We start from the raw sequence: 23,599 nt of genomic DNA, 5'->3' as shown, positions 1-23,599 counted from the left end.
ACTGCACTCTCATATGTGCTCAAATCTCTGCAGTGAGGCCTCAACCCATGATCTTCTGCTTCAGGAGAGAGAACTACAATTGAGCAGAGACTAAAACCTCAAGATGCAACCAGATCCACATAGCATTATCTAATTATTTCTTTAAAAGACTTTCCTCCAAAATAGCTTTAAAAGTGCCTATGCGTTTCTTGATGAATTATAGATTAAGGATTAGCTCATCACTGGTAGAACATGGTCTGCACTATGAGGTTAACAGATATTGACTCAAACTACAAATCCACTTCATCAGCATGGACTTTCAGCATTCAGTTCTCTCGGATCCAACCCCAATATGGTCATTCATCCTCCTGACGAGGGCAGCGCTGTTGTTGTTTGACGAACCAAACTCTACACTGTAGAGGCAGAATGGCAATACTTTGACAGCACTCCCTTCTTCCACCTCAATCAAAACTCCGCCACCAAAAAAAAAGCCATAGTTTGACAGGCTGCCATGGGCCTCATCTTACCTGGGAAATGTGCTTACCACAGCCTCCAACCACAGATTGCCCTGGCACACCCAATGTCTCGGTCTACTCTTGGTTCAAGGAGCTTTGTTTTTATATCCCAACATTCTCCCAATTCAAGTCTCTTTAGAAGACTGCCAATGTTGGTCTGATGTTCTTTGTCACTTTAACTGTTACCAGTTTCCTAGCTCAAATCGTCTCTTATTCACCACCTCCTTGATTTTTGACATCATCTTTTTAGTCATTTAATCTCTCCTGCTTTCTATCCCAGCATAGACCTTACCTTTTTCTCTTCATCTCCTCCCCAATTTCCCTGCCTTTGTACTTGCTTAAAAGACATTGCGTCCCAATTCTTTTCAGTTCTGATGAAAGGTCAACAACTTTCAATATTAACAATGGTTTCTCTCTCCAGATGCATTCTAACCTGTTGTATTTCCTGTTTCTATATCAGCACTAGCTCCAGTTCTTCTGATTGTTGGTTCCCTGATCAGCATATAATTGTTTGAGTTTTTATTTTGAAGATTTAAGTGAAGTGAAAATCTTTTGTGGCATCAAAAATAATTTAAAGATCCAGAGTAGTCCGTGAACCTTTGTTTGGATCGGGCTTTTAGGATGTGTGTGTTAACTGGTTCAAACAGAAGCATCAAAAGGTGAAATTTATTCATGTTTGGCTTTTTCTCATAAAGCATTAGATGAATTTTTACAAAGATATCTTCTCCAGAGAAAATTCTATAGATTGCACTGAACACCAAGTTGAAACAAGCAACTGTGTCATGGCCAAGATGCTCCCGCTGTTGCCATGAATTTTTGAAAGGTGAGGCTATATAAAGTCAGTTAGCAGATCGCGTTGTTTCAGTATCCCATTGAGCAATCTAATTCAATAACCTCAAATACAGTAATAGAAAGATCAGCACACCAGAGTTAGAGTGGATAACATTGACGGTTACCGGATTATCAATGGTACAGTCTTTAAAAGGTGAATTTTCAGTGTCAGAATTTTTAAGGTCAGCAAGAATTCTCCGGTATATATCCTGCATTTTTAAAGAGAATTGTTATAAGAAAGTGAACAAACATCCACATTTTGCCTATATATTACTGCCGAAAACTCTTAGTTGGGCTATGGCCGATAGTAATCACAAGAGTATTCAACTGGAAAACACTTAATCAGGAATAGTAAATCCTAGATGGTCCTTTTTGATCTTTTTAAGTATCTCAGGATTACCTTCTGCCAAACACAAAAGGATTGTGCTTGATCCAATGTATTTTATGTTGCATTTAATTCTAGTCTTAGAAAATAAATTCATGAAAATTAAAAGTTTTGTAAATGCAACAATAACTGCTTTAAGAACTCCTCCTGAATCAGATATTCTCCTCCTACTTCACTTCTAGAGTTGGTGACCATACTGGGCCAACATTTGACAGCATTCTGTTCAGCTAGTCATTATTTATGCATGAACTGCAAAGCAAATATCATAGGCTATTTAATAGCAGGACCAAAATAGTTGAAGGTCTTTATCGGTGTTTAATAGTGGTTGGCAATCTTGGCCTAAATTTATGTTCGATTACTTATGATCAAACCTCAAGCCATTTTAGGTTAGTTAATATAACATTAAAATTTTCACCTTCATTATAGAACATAGAATTGTGCAGAAGGAGGCCAGTTGGCCCATCGAGTCGGCACCGGCTCTTGGAAAGAGCACCCGACCCAAGGTCCACACCTCCACCCTATCCCCATAACCCAGTAACCCCATCCAACACTAAGGGCAATTTTGGACACTAAGGGCAATTTAGCATGGCCAATCCACCTAACCTGCACATCTTTGGCCTGTGGGAGGAAACCGGAGCACCCGGAGGAAACCCACGCGCACACGGGGAGGATGTGCAGACTCCGCACAGACAGTGACCCAAGCCGGAATCGAACCTGGGACCCTGGAGCTGTGAAGCAATTGTGCTATCCACAATGCTACCGTGCTGCCCCTTTGTTTGTGTTTCAATAAAATGGCACCTGCATTTAATAGTCAACTTCTACTTCTTTTTACCTCAAAACCTCCAAGCCATTTAGTGTCTTTTGTATAATTATGCAGTCTCAATTTTATTCAAAACAATAAATTGTGGCATTCATGATTACAAATAAAGGTGACAAATATTAACCTATACAACAGTCAATAAAGTTAACAGCCTAGAGTTTGCGGTGAAGCAAATGTACTCACCATTGACCTTGCTGAGAGATCTAGCAATCTCTCTGGTGAGAATATCAGCTCTATTGCTGTGCAGTGGCAATGCAACTGATACTGAGATTTCCCAGCGTGGAGCTGGAATTATGTCATTAGCTTGTCGAAGCATCCAATCACCTTAAAGAATTTGCAAACACCCAAACAGAAAACAAAAAAGCACCAAGACAAAAAGATAATTTATCTTTTTTTTAAAAAATAAACATTGGGCAAATTAAAGATTGGGGGAAGGTAAAAGCAAAAATATTCTTTAATTCTTTAAAAAAAAACTAAAAGGAATCTACTCATTTGTTTCATGCACTCCACAAATATTAAGTTCTGTCAGAGCCAGTTTTGCTGTTAATCAACTTTTATTAATTTCATCCATGTTAAAAACCCAAGCTACACTGATGAAGTTGGTGCAACTTTTCATAGGGTTTCCACCAACAATTTATAAGCCGGAAGGTTGATGTTCTTGCTGATTGCATGGTTACTGGTTCCAAGAAAGCCACAGCATAGCCTGTGGCACAGCACTAAGTGACAAAAGGCAACGCCTGAATTTCTGCATTAATATACGTATGCCTCACTCAGGAGGAGGTCTGAATGCGGACTGTTTGCCGTCAATCTCTTTCTACCACACCACCACCCTCAATCCCCATAAAATCCAGGCCACCACGTAATCCATATTCTTTCCTTTCAGGAAGCAACATAAAATGCACATTCAAAACAGTGAAATTTTGACACAAATTAAATAAGTGTATTGCCGCATACCAATTGTCAAAATAAAAAAAAAAGCATGGAAGATCTCTGGTGCAAACTGCATGCATATAAAATGATGATAGCTAAAAGACTAACAAGTGTTAAAAGAAACAATATTTGGCAATCACAGAAATTTGAGCACTGCAGACTATGCTGAAGATAAATATAAAGTTTCAAAATGTAAAAATACTGTTGAAACAGTCATACAGGACTCAAATGTTAAACTCAGTTTCCCTCTCCACAGACACTGTCAGCCCCAAGTTTTTCCAGTGCTTTGTTTTTATTTCAGATCTCCAGTAGCCATAGTATTTTATTTTCATGTTACACTTTTGCATTCATTAGTTATTTAAATTGATAAATATAGGTATAGAAAAACATGTTAAACATATAAAAGGCATTTCTTGACATTCTGCAAGGAAGAATCTATTTTGGTCTATCGCTATCCAAAATAATAGATTTGCACGTTAAAGAATATTTTGACCATAGATTGGGTTTCCATCTTAACTTTCTACCGTAGCGCACAGACAAAATATTTCTTAACTGGATCCATCGGTGCATATCTTGCAAAATATCCCATCACTTCACCAAATAAAAGTGTTACTGAAAGGAGTAGCTAAATGCAGTCAAAACATCTTGGGTGAAATGTTACCATGAGCTAGGAAGAATCAAAATCACTCACTTCTTTAACATTCACGGAATACTTTATACATGAAAGGTAATAATGATGCTACTTTACAACACTCAAATCAAAATATCATTAATGATAATTCACTGTCACAAACATAAATTAGTCTGTTACTGCTAAGCTGCAAACTACAATGTGAGGATGGAGTAAACTTTGCTATTAACCATAAAGTTAACTATAAAGATACTTTAAGAACAGGCTCCAAGAAATTTCAAATCCTTTTGAAAGTTTCTAAAATCACATGAAGAAAATTGCCTTGTGCCAACATATAGATAACATAGAAAACGTGCAGAATGACACTTTTTCGTATTCCCTTTGGACTTGTAAATAAAAATCATAAATGGACATTTTATGCTGATGTACAGTCTATTAAAGGAAGCAGTCACAGTGCAAAAAAAATCATATTACAGGAATGATACCATAAAACCTACTTGTGTCCCACCATAGTAATTTATCAATGAGAATTTTTTGTCCATGGATGTAGCATTTAGGCCACAAGTACAAACATTAAGCAAGTTGTCATTCTACTTTCTTGCACTTGTTGTAGTTTTAAAGGAAAGTACTGTTTTGTTACTGGATCAAAATATGACTGCGTTGGCTTCACCAGATAAATTGTTGAAAACCTTAAATTGCAACAATTTCTGACATGCTTAAGAGAAGGACCTTTTTAAGGTTAAATAAAATTCTGGAGGATACATTTGCATTGGGATTAATTTTGGTTCACGGGTACTGCTGAAACTGCTAAGCGATGTACACTACTAACGCTGCCTCTGGGATGAATCGGTAACGCAAAATGAACAGAAGGGGCATGTCCCAGTCATTATCCCTTGCAAAACCTAGTTTTGTTCTTTGTTGTAAGAGCGCTCTTCATTTTTCTTACACATATACATAACGTAACCTGGGTGAGAATTATTTAGTGTATAGGCCACTGGTCCTGCACCCCAGATCATTTACAAATAGACCAGCATCGCAAACAAGTGAAAGTTTGAACTGAAACAGCATGATAAATCAATTTATCTATCAGAATCTTAATCTAAGACCCACTGGGCCCCATCACAAAGAGACAAACCAGCGCGCCAGGTTTGTATACATAATGATTTATAAAATTAATTATTAGAATGTGAAAGGAATGTAAAAAAAAAAAAAAAACTTACTTGAGACAGGTCAGGAATATCACCTTTGTCAATCCCTACTTGCTAAAAAACAAAAACAGCAAGTTAAAATATTTAGAATTGCAGAATTCACACTCCATGAAACTGCAATTATTTTGGTATTGCACTATCATTGGTGAATGTTATTTCAAAACTTTCAAAGCATTAATTTAATTTTGTGGGTACATATTAAAGAAATACCATTATTCATTGGCACTTGGGGCACTGAACTGTGGCTGTGATATTCCGCATGGTTCCATTTTAAACAATCAAATATAACACATTTGGGGCTGGAGAGTAAGGCAGATAAGCGAGGCTGGTCGGTTTAGAGCAGAGAGATCACTGGTTCTTTAAAAAACATTGAAACCAATGGCCCTCAGAAAAAAAAGTACTCCTAGATTAAAACTAACAATATCTTCCCAACAGGACAAGTGACACAGGGAACTGTAATGCCAACTGCACAGAGGCAACATTTTTATGGATCTGCAACTGGGAGAAAGTTGTGTGTTTGCCTGGTCAAAAATCAGGCTGTGCCCTTAAAAGCATTGGAATATTTCTATGATCGACAACAAAACTGTCCCCCTATTCCCTCCCTGAATTAGATTTTAAAATGTAGCAGCCTTCAGGCTGAATTCTGAAAGTTTCAGCTCATAAGAATAATGGTGGTATATTCTAGAAGGCCATTACTTAGATGCTTTTCTTCATCCAGGGAAGTCTATAAACAGAATTCCAATGAAAAGAGCAAGCAGTGAAAAAGACAATCATATATGTACAAAACATCCAGTAACTTTCTGGGTTAAATTTAACATTTTATTTCAAGACTTGTAAATTATTAAATGAATGCCGAGTGCATCTTTTGCAATAAAACATTGTTTCATATTAACTGTTTCATATTAACTGGAATGTTCGGAAACATTTATGTATCGGGTCAAAAATATTTGGTTTTTTTTTAAAAAAGGAAATATGACTGCACATACACAATGATACAATTTTAAGAGCAGAGGAGCAAGTTCCTGTTATAAAAGGCATAAACGCAGCAAGTCTCGGCAAGTTCAGATCAAAACGGTCACTGAAACCAGCGGAAATTATAAAAAGCACAGGAAGGCAAACTAATTAATTGAAGTGGAGATGCTGGCGTTGGACTGGGGTGAGCACAGTACGAAGTCTTACAACACCAGGTTAAAGTCCAACAGGTTTGTTTCGATGTCACTACACCACTTGTCCCTCTAAGAAGCATGGCCGTTGTTAGTTGGTGGAGCGATTTGTCTGGTTAATTCCGATAACGAACGAGACTCCCACATGCTAAATAGCTACGCGACCCCCGAGCGGTCCGCGTTCAATTTCTTAGAGGGACAAGTGGCGTAGTGACATCGAAACAAACCTGTTGGACTTTAACCTGGTGTTGTAAGACTTCGTACTGTAATTAATTGAAAGTACAGGTAGTTACAAAGATGGAGATCACACACATTTTCACCTGGCATTTGGACTTAAAGCATTACCAGAGGAGAGAACACAAGGAAAACAACAGATCAGAAGGATAAAACATCATATCCCAGCCACTTAAATGAAATGATGCTAAGTTGGACAGGCTCTACGATGATGTTTTACAAAAGGTGCCCCAAATTTCTTTTTGTTGATATGCAATAAGCAAAATCGCCATAGTCCCAGATGATCATCGGCTGCTTTCCTGAGAGGTGGAGAGCTAACTGGTGGTGACTTAACCTGAGGATTACCACATCTAAGGCGAGGAGAAAGGTTGAAAAGGTGGGGCCTTTATGAATAACCATAGCCAGTACAGGAATTGAACCCACACTGTTGGTCTCGCTCTGCACCATGAGCCAGCTGTCCAGCCAACTGAGCTAAACCAGCACTCGTCCATATGTTTCATCACAGAAGATAAACTAGTTCAAAAAAATATTTATATACTGGTACATGGAGCTAAAAACATATACTGGTACATGGAGCTAAAAATACAAAGGGGATATTGGTTAGAACATTTCAGAGTCGGAGAAAATGGGAAGAGAAAGGGAGGGCAGACTTGCAAAGGCAAATGTTAAATTCAAACACAATACAAGTGTGAAAACCCCAATAGAGGGTCCGGGATCAGGACCATACGATTTCCCATGGCCTCCCCAGAATAGAAACTTCTCCTTTAAAGCAGCCAGGCCTTCTCCTTTAAGGTGGCGGGGTTTCCCCTTTACAAGGAGAGCCTCAGCTGTATAAAAACCCCAACCGAGCTGCAGGTCAGGGAAGGAGACCCTTAGGAGGAAGTGGAGTAATATTGTAACTGTATTGAAATCAACCTTGTTCTTTAGTTTCTACCATCGTCTATACGTTCTGCTTATCGCGGATTCAACACCGTCGTCGAAGGTTCACTGGAGCTGCTGTCAACACCGGTTGCTACGCGCCCAGCCCATCTGTTCTAGGCTTCGTCAGGCCCCACTGCTAACTGCCGAAATGCCACTCATAGGAACGCTGGAACCTTTTCACACAGGTACAGACGATTGGGGGCAATGTGGAACGCACGGATTATTACTTTTTGCACAAATGCGATTATTGGCGATGCAAGAACTGACGGCTTGCAGAGGGCCTACCAATAGCTTGTGGAGGGCCCACCGACAGTTTGATAAAGAGCCTGACTCGCCGGATGCCCCAGATTCCTGGCCGTTCACCACCCTGGTGGGGAAGCATTTCGACCCAAAAACACCGCTCATCGTACGCCATTTCTGGTTCCACACAGCTGCTCAGGCCCAAGCCAAAGTCGGTGAGTGACTTTCTGGACTGTTTGAAAGCTGGCAGACTTGCGGATTCGGAGTGATGCTGAATATGACACTCTGGGATCATTTGGTGTGTGGACTCTACAATGTGGTCATGCAATGGAAATTACTAGCCGAGGCCCACCTGGACCGTGGGGTGGGGATAGCCATATCCAGCTAAAGCGCCGAACAAGGAGTCCAGGAACTCCAGGGATCGATAGTGCTCAGTCTGGGAGGCCATAACAAGCACCAATCACACTCGGCCGGACCAGCTAAGGCTGGCCCTTGACATTGGAACACCTACCGGAGGAACAGGCATAAGAGAGGCCGGGATAATGCCGGATTTGGTCACCCGACCAGGAGGAATAGAAATATGACCAGTCAGCAGGAGCCACAACAGGCCACAGGAATCAGAGAGACAGGAGGATCTACCTGCCCGCCGACATGTTAGACATGACCACCCCCATGTGACAGGGCTTACTATGTGGACAACACCTACCAGCAGTTAAACTACGTAGCTGCACCCATCCGATCTCCCAGCAAATTAATGGACACACAATCTGCATGGAGCTGGACACCGAGGCACTGTCGGTAGTCATACATTCGACCACATCCCTTTTAGCTGTCTATCGCTGACCCTGTCCGACACCAATGTGAGGCTGGTAACTTATATGGGGGAAACCACTGGCAATAGCGAACACTTCCACTGTTCTGGTCGAGTATGGTCAACAGTCTGCAAACCTTCCTCTGGTGGTGGTCCACAGGAGAGGTCTAAGCTTATCGGGCTGTAACTGGTTATGCCACTTGCAGTTAAATTGGCAGTGGGGTGTGCTGCATACACCCACATGGCCCTGAAGGCGTTCTGGTCAGGTTTCCATCAGTATTCCAGGATGGTTTGGCACTATAAAAGGAGCAGTGTCCCGAATAAGTGTGGACCCAATGGCTCAACCGTGCCATTTTCACACCCGACATGTCCTGTACGCCTTACAACCCAACGTGGACGCTGCATTGGCCCGGATGGAGAATTTGGGCATCATACGCCCAGTACAGTTCTCTGACTGGGCTCTGCTGGTTGTCCCGTTCATGAAATTGGATTGGAACAGTACGCTTGTGTAGTGACTATAAAATGGCAGTCAACAATGTCTCGATTGGACTGTACCTGGTTCCTCGGATAGAGGACTTTAATGCGAAGCTCAGCGGAGGACGCACCGGTACAAACCCCAACATGTGTCATGCTTGCCCCTAGTTAGTCCTGGCCCCCAAATCCAGAGGCTTTGTACACACACACATACACACACACACACACTTACACACACACACGTACACACACACGTACACACACACACCCACGTACACACACACACCCACGTACACACACACACACACCCACGTACACGCACACACACGTACACACACACCCACGTACACACACGTACACGTACACACACACACACACGCACACACACACACACACACACACACGTACACACACACACGTACACACATACACACACACACACACACACGTACACACACACACGTACACACACACACGTACACACACACACACGTACACACACACACACACACACACACGTACACACACACACACGTACACACACACACGTACACACACACGTACACACACACACGTACACACACACACGTACACACACACACGTACACACACACGTACACACACACGTACACACACACACACGTACACACACACACACACGTACACACACACACACGTACACACACACACACCCCGACGGAACTCAGTTCGTTCCTGGGCATGGTAAACTACTATAGCAAGCTCCTCTCAAACCTGACCACCACTTTAACCCCCCTCTTCACTGTCTGTTGAAGAAGGGGCAGCACTGGGAGTGGGGCCGAGAAAGCAAGTGGCTTCCATCAGGGTGAAACAACAACTCTCCTCATCATGACTGCTAACCCACTTCGACCCATTCCGGCCAATCCGGTTGACCTGCGATGCTTCTCCGTACGGTGTCAGAGCTATGCTGGCCCAAGTAATGGCCGCTGGATCTGAACATCCCATTGCCTTTGCTTCAAGAACATTGTACAACAGATCGAGGAGGGGGGGGGGGGGGGGGGGGGGGGGGAGGGAGGGGGGGGGGGGGGGGGTTTGGCTGTTGTGTTCGGGATCAGGAAATTCCATCAATATGTCTATGGGCATCGCTTCACCATTCTCACGGACCACAAGCCCAAGGCTCAAGGAAGATTGAGCGATTCTCCCCCCTTACTCCCACCCCCCCTCATTGCTTCTGCCCACATCCAGCGATGGGCATTGCTGCTCACAATGTATGTCTCTGTTGGAACACCGCCCCGGGACCAAGATTCCCCACGCTGACGCGTTAAGCCGTCTGCCCCTGCCAACCAGGCCACCGACACCAGTGGAGGTCGGCAAGGTCATTGCTGCCCTCCGTTTTGTGGGCTCGCTACCGGTCACGGCATCCTGTATCCATGGGTGGACCCAAACTGACCCTCAGCTACCCAGTGTCCGCCACGGTGCAGTATGGGGCTCAGCAATGGGGTGTACCGCAGGACCTAAAGGCCGACGCCTCAAAGATGCAGGAGCATAGCACAAGAGCATGGCATGGTTCTTTGGGCACCTCCATGTTGGTCCCCGAACGTGGATGTGTCCTGCTCCTGACAACAGACACCCTGGCGATCCCAAGGTGAAAACGTTAGCTCAAAGCTACATTTGGTGGTCCAGCATCAATGCAGTCATCGAGTGGGTGGCCCAGCACTGCATCCAGCGTCAGACACACCAGAAGTTGCCTCCTAAAGCCCCGTTCCACCTGTGGGAATGGCTTGGTTGTGTGTGGTCTCGCCTCCATATAGACTTTGCAGGCCCCTTTCAAGGGCAATGTTCCTCATCATCGACGTCCACTCTAAGTGGATGGAGGTCTTCAAGACACAGGCGAAGACAGCCTAGACCACCATAGAGAAACTCCGGCACATTTTCAGCATGCACACCATACCCGAGGTGCTGGTATTAGACAATGGTACAGCATTTACTAGTGTGGAATTTGTGGCATTCATGACTGCAAATGGGATCTGTCATGTGAGGACCGCCCCATATCACCCACATTCGAATGGGTTGGCTGAGCAGGCAGTGCAAACTTTTAAGTTTGGCATCAAAAAAAAAAAAATAATCGGAATCATGGGAGACCCGCTTTGCAAGATTCTTATTCTGCTACCGGACAACCCTGCAGGCCACGACATGCATCTTGCCGGCGGAGATGGTGATAGGTCGCCACCTCCACACCCCTTTGAGTCTGAGTTTGTGGCAGGGGGATGGGAAACGATGCAGGAAGTCGGAAGGTAGTAAAACAAGGGCAGAAACAAAAAGGGGAAAGTGTAAGGCAGAGAAGCCATAGTCAAAAATCAAAAAGGGCGACGGTGCAAGGTACAGTGACTGAGGGGAGCTCAGTGAATAGGCCCAGTAATACTAAAAGGAATAAAATGGGAAGTAAAAACATAAATGGCAGGTTGTTACATGAAGATATGGGTTCAACGACAAGGAAAATTAGGAGAAACGTTAAGAGGAAAAATAACTTAGAAGAGGTTACTGATCAAGGTGTTAAGATTCAAAACAGAGGTATAAAAGCCAACATAAGTGTACTTTCCCTGAATGCTCGTAGTATTCGGAAAAAGGTCAATGAGTTGATGGCGCAAATCATCGTGAATGACTATGATTTAGTGGCCATTACTGAAACATGGTTAAAGGATGGTCACGACTGGGAGTTAAATATCCGAGGGTATCAAACCTTTCGGAAGGACAGAGTGGATGGTAAGGGAGGTGGTGTAGCTCTGTCATTTAAGGATGACATCCGGGCAATAGTAAGGGATGACATCGGTGCTATGGAGGATAAGGTTGAATCCAAATCAGGAATAGTAAGGTGAAAAAGTCACTGATAGGAGTAATCTATAGGCCACCAAATAGTAACATTACGGTGGGGTGGGCAATAAACAAAGAAATAACGGATGTATGTAGAAATGGTACAGCAGTTATCATGGGGGATTTTAATCTACATGTCGATTGGTTTAACCAGGTCGGTCAAGGCAGCCTTGAGGAGGAGTTAATGGAATGTATCCGCGATAGTTTCCTAGAACAGTATGTAATGGAACCTACGAGGGAACAAGCGGTCCTAGATCTGGTCCTGTGTAACGAGACAGGATTGATTCAGGATCTCATAGTTAGGGATCCTCTCGGAAGGAGCGATCACAATATGGTGGAATTTAAAATACAGATGGAAGGTGAGAAGGTAAAATCAAGCACTAGTGTTTCGTGCTTAAACAAAGGAGATTACAATGGGATGAGAGAAGAACTAGCTCAGGTAGATTGGGAGCAAATACTTTATGGTGAAACAGTTGAGGAACAGTGGAGAACATTCCAAGCAATTTTTCACAGTGCTCAGCAAAGGCTTATACCAGCAAAAAGGAAGGACGGTAGAAAGAGGAAAAATCGACCGTGGATATCCAAGGAAATAAGGGAGAGTATCAAATTGAAGGAAAAAACATACAAAGTGGCAAAGATTAGTGGGAGACTAGAGGATTGGGAAATCTTTAGGGGGCAACAGAAAGCTACTAAAAAAGCTATAAAGAAGAGTAAGGTAGATTATGAGAGTAAACTTGCTCAGAATATAAAAACAGATAGTAAAAGTTTCTACAAATATATAAAACAAAAAAGAGTGGCGAAGGTAAATATTGGTCCTTTAGAGGATGAGAAGGGAGATTTAATAATGGGAGATGAGGAAATGGCTGAGGAACTGAACAGGTTTTTTGGGTCGGTCTTCACAGTGGAAGACACAAATAACATGCCAATGACTGATGGAAATGAGGCTATGCCAGCTGAGGACCTGGAGATGATTGTTATCACTAAGGAAGTAGTGATGGGCAAGCTAATGGGGCTAAAGGTAGATAAGTCTCCTGGCCCTGATGGAATGCTTCCCAGAGTGCTAAAAGAGATGGCTAGAGAAATTGCAAATGCACTAGAGAGAATTTACCAAAATTCACTAGACTCTGGGGTGGTCCTGGCGGATTACAAATTAGCAAACGTGACACCACTGTTTAAAAAAGGAGGTAGGCAGAAAGTGGGTAATTATAGACCAGTTAGCTTAACTTCAGCAGTAGGGAAGATGCTGGATCTATCATCAAGGAAGAAATAGCGAGGCATCTGGATGGAAATTGTCCCATTGGGCAGATGCAGCATGGGTTCATAAAGGGCAGGTCGTGCCTAACTAATTTAGTGGAATTTCTTGAGGGCATTACCAGTGCGGTAGATAACGGGGAGCCAATGGATATGGTATATCTGGATTTCCAGAAAGCCTTTGACAAGGTGCCACACACATGGTTGTAGCATAAGATAAAGATGCATGGCATTAAGGGGAAAGTAGTAGCATGGATAGAGGATTGGTTAATTAATAGAAAGCAAAGAATGGGGATTAATGGGTGTTTCTCTGGTTGGCAATCAGTAGCTAGTGGTGTCCCTCAGGGATCAGTGTTGGTCCCACAATTGTTCACAATTTACATAGATGATTTTGAGTTGGGGACCAAGTGCAATGTGTCCAAGTTTGCAGACGACATGAAGATGAGTGGTAAAGCAAAAAGTGCAGAGGATACCGGAAGTCTGCAGAGGGATTTGGATAGGTTAAGTGAATGGGGTACGGTCTGGCAGATGGAATATAATGTTGACAAATGTGAGGTTATCCATTTTGGTAGGAATAATAGCAAAAGGGATTATTGTTTAATTGATAAAATATTAAAACATGCCGCTATGCAGAGAGACCTGGGTGTGTTAGTGCATGAGTCACAAAAAGTTGGTTTACAGGTGATTAAGAAGGCAAATGGAATTTTGTCCTTCATTGCTAGAGGGATGGAATTTAAGACTAGGGAGGTTATGCTGCAATTGTATAAGGTGTTAGTGAGGTCACACCTGGAGTAGTGTGTTCAGTTTTGGTCTCCTTACCTGAGAAAGGACGTACTGGCGCTGGAGGGTGTGCAGGAGATTCACTAGGTTTATCCAAGAGCTGAAGGGGTTGGATTACGAGGAGAGGTTGCGTAGACTGGACGGTACTCGGAATTTAGAAGGATGCGGGGGCATCTTATAGAAACGTATAAAATTATGAAGGGTATAGATAGGATAGATGCGGGCAGGTTGTTTCCACTGGCACGTGAAAGCAGAACTAGGGGGTATAGCCTCAAAATAAGGGGAAGTAGATTTAGGACTGAGCTTAGGAGGAACGTCTTCCCCCAAAGGATTGTGAATCTATGGAATTCCTTGCCCAGTGAAGCAGTTGAGGCTCCTTCATTAAATGTTTTTAAGATAAAGATAGATAGTTTTTTGAAGAATAAAGGGATTAAGGGTTATGGTGTTCGGGTTGGAAAGTGGAGCTGAATCCAAAAAAGATCAGCCATCATCTCAATGAATGGCGGAGCAGGCTCGAGGGGCCAGGTGGCCTACTCCTGCTCCTAGTTCTTATGTTCATCCTTCCTGATATTGGCCGCACTCAGGACTGAACCGAGGCAGAACCGAGGCAGACTCGGAGTCGTTGCAGGCCGCTGCACGGATTCACACCAGACGGCGCAGTACCCATCCAGAAGTTCGGCAGCAGGGCCGTTGGTTTCTTAGCAAATATTGAGACAGGGCTGAGAATCCAATTTCCACATGGACCATCTCCGAAGCCGCCCGCCAGATCAGACGTCCTGGCTCCGCCGTCTTCACCGCTGCCCCGGCCGCCCCTGTTCACTCCTTAGAACTTCCCCTTTAAGGCAGGAAGTACTTCCCCTTTAAAGGGACAGGGTTTCCCCTTTACAAGGAGACCCTTAAGGGAGTATTATAACTGTATTGGAATAAACCTTGTTCTTTAATTTCTACGCATTCTGCTTATTGCAAATTCAATAGTAAGCAATGCAGAATATCCAGCCTGAAATATGATAACACTGGTTCCAGTGGTACAATAAAATTTGATTGAACCGGATCATGCAACACAATAAAATTTGATTAGAGCTGATCAGGTCAATGAGCTGCCCAAATATCAAATCACAGCACCATATATGAAACATTCTACATTCATAAAAGTAATATATATTTTTTTTAAATTGTAGAGGTATTATTCAAACCAAAATAGTGTAGAACAAGTTTAACAAAATAATGGATACAGTAGCTAAGAGTTGAATATGAGTTATGGTCCACAGCAGGACACTATTTGGGTCAGAGAATGAGAACATGTTTATGGTAAATAGACAAAAAAAAATGAAATAGGGTCAGAGGAGGAAGCATGAACTCAATGTACAGATAAAGTGAAAATTTCAAAACTAGAAATCTCATGTCTTTTTTGTTTTTATTATATTCTGCAGGCAACATTGTGTATTTTTCTGATATAATCTCCAATGATCAATCTTCAAATTTTAAAGTCGTCATTATAAAAGTCAAAACAAGGTTGTGGCCTCAGAGACCACAAGCATCAAGTGATTTTAACAGTTACTTACTTCAGCGACTTTAAGAAATTCTGAAACTCTTGTCATCCTAGTGAGAAATTTTTTATAAATTTCTAGTGCTTCTTTACATTGTCCCTTCTTCATTTCAAAATATTTTTCTAAAATCAGAAAACATGTAATTACATTTAACTGCATTCCCAAATGTTAATATTTTTACGGCAGAAATGAAGTTTGATTTAGATATACATTGCTACATTAACAATAGTTTGCAAAAAGCAATTGTGCTTTAAATGCTGAAACTAATGATGTAGATAGCACTCACACAAAAAGTTAGCATTAGTAAAGGAACATTTCTTTTTCGATTGGGATTCATTTTATGCAATTGTACTCACCTAACAAATTAATGATTCCATCATTGTAACACGCAAATAATTTGATTAGATCTTTGAAAAGTAGCAAGAAAGCAGCATTTATTACTCCATTTGACAATTCACCAGGGCTGACCTGCAATATCAAATTGTGATCATTTAACAGTGCAGTTGCAGACTAAATTTCAATTTTACTACAAGTGTCATCATGCAGTTCTTGACAGATTCACACACACACAAGTAGTTCTGTAGACTATGGTGCAAGTAATGCTTTTTCCATGCAAACGATAACAGAATGATCAGGTCCATGCTGAATGTTGCAAGGAGGTCAACTGACATAAAAGCAAAACAGTCACATATTTTAAATACTTTGAAGTGTAAAGAAATGCTCGAGAGGAAATCATGCTATTCAATCTCAATTACAAAGTGATTAACGAAATTAAGTGATGTCCATGCCCCCACCTCAGCTTCATTAACCTTAGCCCCCACCTCAACGAATTTTGGGTTTGACACCATGCTGAACTCTTCTTCCCCTGCCTTCGTCTTGGTCTCACTTCTTCAGGCAGGAGTCCTCTCTCTGTTCAACACATCCTTTTACCCATCTCCAGTATTCTCCCTCCACCTGGCCGTTTACCTGCTCTTGATCTTTTCATTGAGAATTTTGGTGCGACACAGACCATCTCTGCCCCTCTCACCCACTCTAACTTGTTCCCTTTGGAACTTGCTGCACTCCGCTCTCAGGTCCAACCTTGACTTTGTCATCAAACCTGCCGACAAAGGGTGGGGCTGGTGTTGGCTGGCACATTGACCTCTACCTCAGATGCTGGGTGGCAACTCTCAAACACTTCCTCCTACCTCCCCCTGGACCATGACCCAACCTCTGAGCATCACGTCATTGTTTCCAGGACTGTCACTGACCTCACCTCCTCTAGAAATCTTCCCTTGACAGCTTCCAACCTCAATCTCCAAACCATGGACAGCCTGCTTTTACCTGCTCCCCAAAATCCACACACAGAACCCGGTAGGTCTATAGTGTCAGCCTGTTGCTGCCCCACTGAACCATTTTTTCCCATCTTGACTCCATACGTTTTTCTTGTCCAGGCCCTTCCCACCGACATCCGTGATTCCTCCGATGTCCAACATCATATTAACAACCTCCAGTCCCCCGGCCATAACCCCTATAACAGGGTGTCCAATCCCTCTTTACCTCCATTCTCCACCAGGGTGGTCGGAGGGCTCTCCACTTCTTCCTCGAGCAGTGACCTGAACAATCCCCATTCACCACTACTCTCCTCTGTCTGGCTGAACTTATCCTCTCAGCAAACAATGTTTCCTTTAATATATCTCACTTCCTCCAAATCAAACACGCGGCGAAGGGTCCCCACATGGGTCTGAGTTTTGTCTGTCGTTTTATGGGGTTTGAGGAACTTTCCCTGTTCAGTCCAACTCCAGCCCCACCCCCTTGATACATCTTCCAATTACAGCCTTCCGGTCTTAACACGGAGTTTAACAACTTCAGATTGTGAACCCTCTCCCCCTCCTTCACCCCATTTTTATTTTGATCAATTAATTTTCATTTCTTCCACCCATCTGTTTTTCCCCTCGCCATTGGTCTATTCCCCCTCCTCACCCCACTTGGGCCATCTGTCCTAGTTGTCCTTTGACACATTGCTTACCTTTGTTCAGTCATTAATACTTTCTGATCGCTTAATGCGCCAAATTCTTAGCCTTCACCATCCCCACTGACATTCCGTTTGTCAATTTCCACCTATCGCTGTCCTCCCCCACAATCTGAGCCTACTTCTTTCGAGATTTGACAAAGTCATTCAGACTCGAAACGTTAGCTTCATTCTCTCCCCACAGATGACGTCAGACCTGCTGAGATTGTCCAGTATTTCTGTTTTTGTTTCAGATTCCAGCATCCGCAGTAATTTGCTTTTAGAAAAAAAAGTTTTTTCCCCACCTCTCAGCTAGAAATCACAGCCACGAATTGAAAAGATTTGATGCAGGAAGAGCAACAAATCCAAAATTAGGTTAAAGCACCCCGTGACAGATCTCCCCTTGTATGGGAAATGTTATTTGCAAGGACAAAGTTAGCCACGTGACTCAAAGGCTCGATCTATTACCTTCAGTCAAATGTTACATCAATATATGGAGTATGAAGAGAGTAGCAGCAAGAAAAGACAACATTTAGGTCTGATGGTTAGCAGGTCAAAAAATTCCATATGCCAAATTAACATGGCAAAAAGCAGAAGTAGGCCATTTGGCCCCTCGAGCCTGCTCCACCTTTCAATAAGATCGTGGCTGGTCTTTTTAAGTTTCTAATTCCACATTCTCATCTACTCCTGATAACCTTTTATCCCCTTACTTAATAAGAATCTGTCTACTTACATCTTACAGATATTCAATGATCCCACCTTCGCTGCTTTCTGAGGTAGGAGTTCCAAAGCTGCAGAACCCTTCGAAAAAAAATCTAATCGCAGTCCTAAAAGGTAATCTCATCTCTGTCCTAAAAGGGTACCTCCAATTTTAGAACAGTACTGGTTCCCTGGTTCTGGATTCACCCACAGGAGGAAAAATCATTTCCACATCCACTTTGTCAAGACTGTTCAGGACCGTGTCTATTTTAATCAGGTTACCCTTCACTTCTCCAAATTCCAAAGGAAACATACCAGTTTGTACAAACAATCCTCACAAGACAACATCCCTATTCCAGGTATCAATCAAGCAAACCTCCATGCTACTTTGAACAGATCTAGCAACATAAGACTGGGCATCCATGAGGTGCTGTGAAACATCAGCAGCAGAATTGTAATTTAACCAAAATCTGAAACCTCATGGCCCGGCATATCCACCACTCTACCATTACCACCAAGCCAGGGGATCAACACTGGTTCAATGAAGAGTGCAGGAGAGCATGCCAGGAACATCAGGCATCCCGAAAAATGAGGTGTCAACCTGGTGAAGCTACAACACAGGACTACTGGTGTGCCAAACAGCATAAGCAGCAAGCAATAGACAGAGCAAAGTGATTCCACAACGAGCGCATCAGATCTAAACTCTGTAGTCTTGCATATCCAGCCGTGAATGATGGTGGATAATTAAGCAACTCACTGGAGGCGGCGGCTCCATAATATCCTCATCCTCAAATGATGGAGGAGACCAGCACATATGTGCAAAGGACAAGGCTTAGGCATTCGCAACAATCTCGCAACAATTCGCATACCCTCCAATTCTCTCTTTTACTCTCGTTCAATGCTTCTAAAACTTCATTCTGTTTTAAACTCTCTAACAATGTCCTTATTCAATTACATATTTAGCGATCTTTAGGACCCTGGAGACACCTGAAACGGACAACCTGAAATCGACCCGGACCAGCCGACCACGTGTGAGCAGCTGCCAGATCTGTAGTTCCCCTACAGCGGCTGCCAGAGGCAGGAAAACGCAGTAGAAGCCAGGGCCTTCACTCTACAGGCTCCCCAGAGACCTGGAAAACACCGAAGAAACTGGGACCTTCACTTTGCTGCTCTCCAACAACCAGTCCAGCAGCTGGAGCCCCCCCCCCCCAGGCTTCCAACCCCTCTGACCCAGAGAGCTGCGACCTCCTGCAGGTCCCAAGCACTCCCCCCACCCCCTTTTATAGTCGCCCCAAACTCCTAAAAATCAACTCCCACAGCCTAACAATCACTAATACTGCTCTTTTAAATTTACTTGCAGGACTAGAGATCCTCAGTCCTCTGAAGGAAGACTGCGATCTGGAAAGGACCCTGCGGACCCCAACACACGGACCCGGCCATCGCCTCATCCGCAACCGTAATCCCAGAGACGTCATCCACTTACCGGCCTTCGACCCATCCATGCAGAGCGTGGTCTGGACATCCACCAACCTATGAAGCCAAACCGCAGCCCGACTGCGACACGGAACGCTCAACCGGGCAGACCCACCTACCGACGCAGGAACCGCAAGCAAGGCAACAAATCCTCCATCCACACGCCGACCAGAGTGAATAACCTCATTGGACACAGCTATTCCCTTCACACTGAATACTCTCACCGTCTCCTCGGCTCGAAAAGAAGCAGTCACTCCAAGAAGCGTGGAAAACGTGCGCAGGTGAGAGTGAAACAATGCAGCCCCAAAGCCCCTCTGCCCAACTTACTCCTAGCTAATGTCTAATCTCTAGAAACAAGCTGGACAAACTTAAAGCTAGTCTCACTTTTCAAAGACAACTAAGGGACTTCGATGTGCTCTGTTTCACGGAGACATGGCTCACTCCTGCTTCACCGGACTGTGCCCTACAACCAGAGGGCTTCTCAATCCACCAAATGGACCGTACGGCAGCCTCGGGCAAGGCTAGGGGAGGTGGGGTCTGTCTCCTAATCAACATGTCCTGGTGCCTAGATGTAGCAACACTGGCGGGTTTCTGCTCCCCGGACCTAGAATATCTGACGCTAAAATGCCACCCCTACTATCTTCCGCGGGAGTTCAGCTCCTGACGGCAGTTTACATCCCACCCCACGCGAACGTGAAAATCGCACTGGACGAAATATTCACCACCACAAATCGCCTTGAAACAAAACATCCCGAGGCCTTGTTCATTGTAGGTGGGGACCTCAATCAGGCCAAGCTCCACCAACACGTCACCTGTTCCACCAGAGGCCCAAACATCCTGGACCACTGCTACACAAATATCAAATATGCCTACCGCTCTATCGCCCACCCACACTTTGGCAAATCTGACCACAAGGCTGTGCTCCTGTTCCCGGCTTAAAAGCAAAAACTGAAGCGGGAGAATCCGTCAAAGAAAGTTGTGCACAGTTGTTCTGAGGAATCGGATGACCTCCTACGGGACTGCTTAGAGTCAGTGGACTGGTCAGTATTTAAAAACTCTGCGACCAGCCTGAACGAGTACGCCACTGCAGTAACTGACTTCATTAGTAAGTGTGTAGAAGACTGTATGCCAAAGAGGCAAATCGTGCGTTTGCCAACCGGAAACCCTGGATGAGCAGGGATATCCACTGCTTGCTGAAATCTAGGTCTGGGGCGTTCAAATCAGGCGACCCGGACCGATAAATGAAAGCCAGATATGATCTAAAGAAATCCGTCAAAGATGCCAAAAGATAGGACCGGACCAAGCTCGAGTCCCAGGCTAGCCACACGGACCCCCGCCGTCTATGGCAAGATCTGCAAGACATAACGGGCTACAAGATGAAGGCATGTAAAATCGCCGGCTCCAATGCACCCCTCCCTGATGAGCTCAACACATTCTATGCACGCTTCGAGCAAGAGGTCAGTAAGAGCGAGCCCTCCACCGCAGAAGCCATGGATGAACCTGTATCGGAGATCACCATTGCAGACGTCAGAGCAGAATTCTCAAAGGTCAACCCACGGAAAGCTAAGGGCCCGGATGGGGTACCAGGATGAGCACTCCAGTCTTGCGCAGATCAGCTGGCGGGTGTATTTGCAGACAGCTTCAACCTCTCTTTACAACAATCTGAGGTCCCTATCTGCTTCAAGAAGACGACCATCATCCCTGTACCCAAAAAACGCCAAGCAGCGTGCCTTAATGACTATTGTCCAGTGGGCTCTGACATCCATCATCATGAAGTGCTTCGAAAGGTTAGTCATGGCACAAAATCAACTCCAGCCTCCCAGATTGCCTTGATCCACTACAGTTCGCCTCCGGCTGCAACAGGTCCACAGCAGACACCATCTCCATGGCCCTGCACTCTACCCTGGAACACCTAGATAACAAAGATACCCATGTTAGATTCCTTTTTATCGACTACAGCTCAGCCTTAACACCATCATTCCTACAAAACTCATCTCCAAACTCCATGGCCTCGGCTCCTCCCTCTGCGACTGGATCCTGAACTTTCTAACGCACAGGCCACAGTCAGTAAGGATAGGCAACAACACCTCCTCCACAATCATCCTCAACACTGGTGCCCCACAACGCTGTGTCCTCAGCCCCCACTATACTCCTTATACACCTATGACTGTGTGGCCAAATTCCCGTCCAACTCGATTTTCAAATTTGATGATGACACCACCGTAGTGGGTCGGATTCAAACAATGACGAGACAGAGTACAGGTATGAGATAGAGAATCTGGTGAACTGGTGCGACGACAATAATCTCTCCCTCAATGTCAACAAAACAAAGGAGATTGTCATAGGAAGCGTAGTGGAGAACATGCCCGTCTACATCAATGAAAACGAAGTAGAAAGGGTAGAGAACTTCAAGTTTTTAGGTGTACAGATGACCAACAACCTGGCCTGGTCCCCCCCATGCCGACACGAGAGTTAAGAAAGCCCACCAACGACTCTACTTTCTCAGAAGACTAAGGAAATTTGGCATGTCAGCTACGACTCTCACCAACGTCTACAGATGCACCATAGAAAGCATTCTTTCTGGTTGTATCACAGCTTGATATGGAGCCTGCTCTGCCCAAGACTGCAGGAAACTACAAAAGGTTGTGAATGTAGCCCAGTCCATCACGCAAACCAGCCTCCCATCCATTGACTATCTCTATAATCCGCACTGCTTCAGAAAGGCAGCCAGCATAGTTAAGGACCCCAAGCACCCTGGACATACTCTCTTCCACCTTCTTCCGTCAGGAAAAAGATACCAAAATTTGAGGACTCGCACCAACCGACTCAAGAACAGCTTCTTCCGTACTGCCATCAGACTTTTGAATGGACCCACCTACCTTTTCTCTAGACCTTGTTATAACTATAACCTTATATTCTGCAGTCTCTCCTTCCTTCCCTATGTAAGGTATGCGTTGTCTGTATAGCATGCAAGAAACAGTACTTTTCACTGTATACTAATACATGTGACATTAATATATCAAATCAAAAAATCTTCAGCCAGAAGTGACGAATGGATGATCCATCTCGATCTCCTCCGGAGGTCCCCAGCATCACAGATGTTAGTCTTCAGCCAATATGATTCACTCCATGTTATATCAAGAAGCAGCTGAAGGTACTGGATACTGCAAAGGATACATGCCCTGACACTAATCCGGCAACAGTACTGAAGGTTTGTGCTCGAGAATTTGCTGCACCCCTAGCCAAGCTGTTCCAGTACAGTTACAACATTAGAACTAGGACAAAGAACAACAAAGAAAATTACAGCACAGGAACAGGCCCTTCGGCCCTCCCAGCCTGCGCCGATCCAGATCCTTTATCTAAACCGGTCTTCTATTTTCCAAGAATCTACTTCCCTCTATTCCCCATTCGTTCATATATCTGTCGAGATGCATCCTAAATGATGCTATCATGCCCGCTTCTACCACTTCCGCTGGCAAAGCATTCCAGGCACCCACCACCCTCTGCGTAAAAAACATTCCACGCGCATCTCCCTTAAACTTTCCCCCTCTCACCTTGAAATCGTGACCCCTTGTAATTGACACCCCCACTCTTGGAAAAAGCTTGTTGCTATCCACCCTGTCCATACCTCTCAATTTTGTAGACCTCAATCAGGTGCCCCTCAGCCTCCGTCTTTCCAATGAAAACAATCCTAATCTACTCGACCTTTCTTCATAGCTAGCACCCTCCATACCAGGCAACATCCTGGTGAACCTCCTCTGCACCCTCTCTAAAGCATCCACGTCTTTCTGGTAATGTGGCGACAGAACTGCACGCAGTATTCCAAATGTGGCCTAACCAAAGTCCTATACAACTGTAACATGACCT

General features: G+C 44.1%; 1 protein-coding gene across 23 annotated transcripts in view; it reads right to left on the bottom strand.

Moving 5' to 3' along the window:
* Nucleotides 1-23,599, bottom strand: part of LOC140410875 (clathrin coat assembly protein AP180-like) — a 390,745-nt gene that overhangs the window by 160,186 nt on the left and 206,960 nt on the right. For 19 of the 23 annotated variants that reach the window (XM_072499615.1, XM_072499614.1, XM_072499616.1 and 16 more), the window contains 4 exons: nt 15,927-16,038; nt 15,586-15,692; nt 5,312-5,353; nt 1,451-1,534 (listed from right to left, as the gene is read on the bottom strand). In XM_072499615.1, coding sequence (XP_072355716.1) covers nt 1,451-1,534; nt 5,312-5,353; nt 15,586-15,692; nt 15,927-16,038 — 345 coding nt within the window. The remainder of the gene's footprint in view (nt 1-1,450; nt 1,535-5,311; nt 5,354-15,585; nt 15,693-15,926; nt 16,039-23,599) is intronic. The other 4 variants (XM_072499626.1, XM_072499627.1, XM_072499624.1 and 1 more) reach the window with 1 other exon arrangement.

This window comes from Scyliorhinus torazame, chromosome 4 (assembly GCF_047496885.1).
Source record: "Scyliorhinus torazame isolate Kashiwa2021f chromosome 4, sScyTor2.1, whole genome shotgun sequence".
Taxonomy (NCBI): Eukaryota; Metazoa; Chordata; class Chondrichthyes; order Carcharhiniformes; family Scyliorhinidae; genus Scyliorhinus; species Scyliorhinus torazame.
The sequence above is the reverse complement of the archived record's forward strand: the minus strand, read 5'-3'. Positions and strand labels throughout refer to the sequence as shown.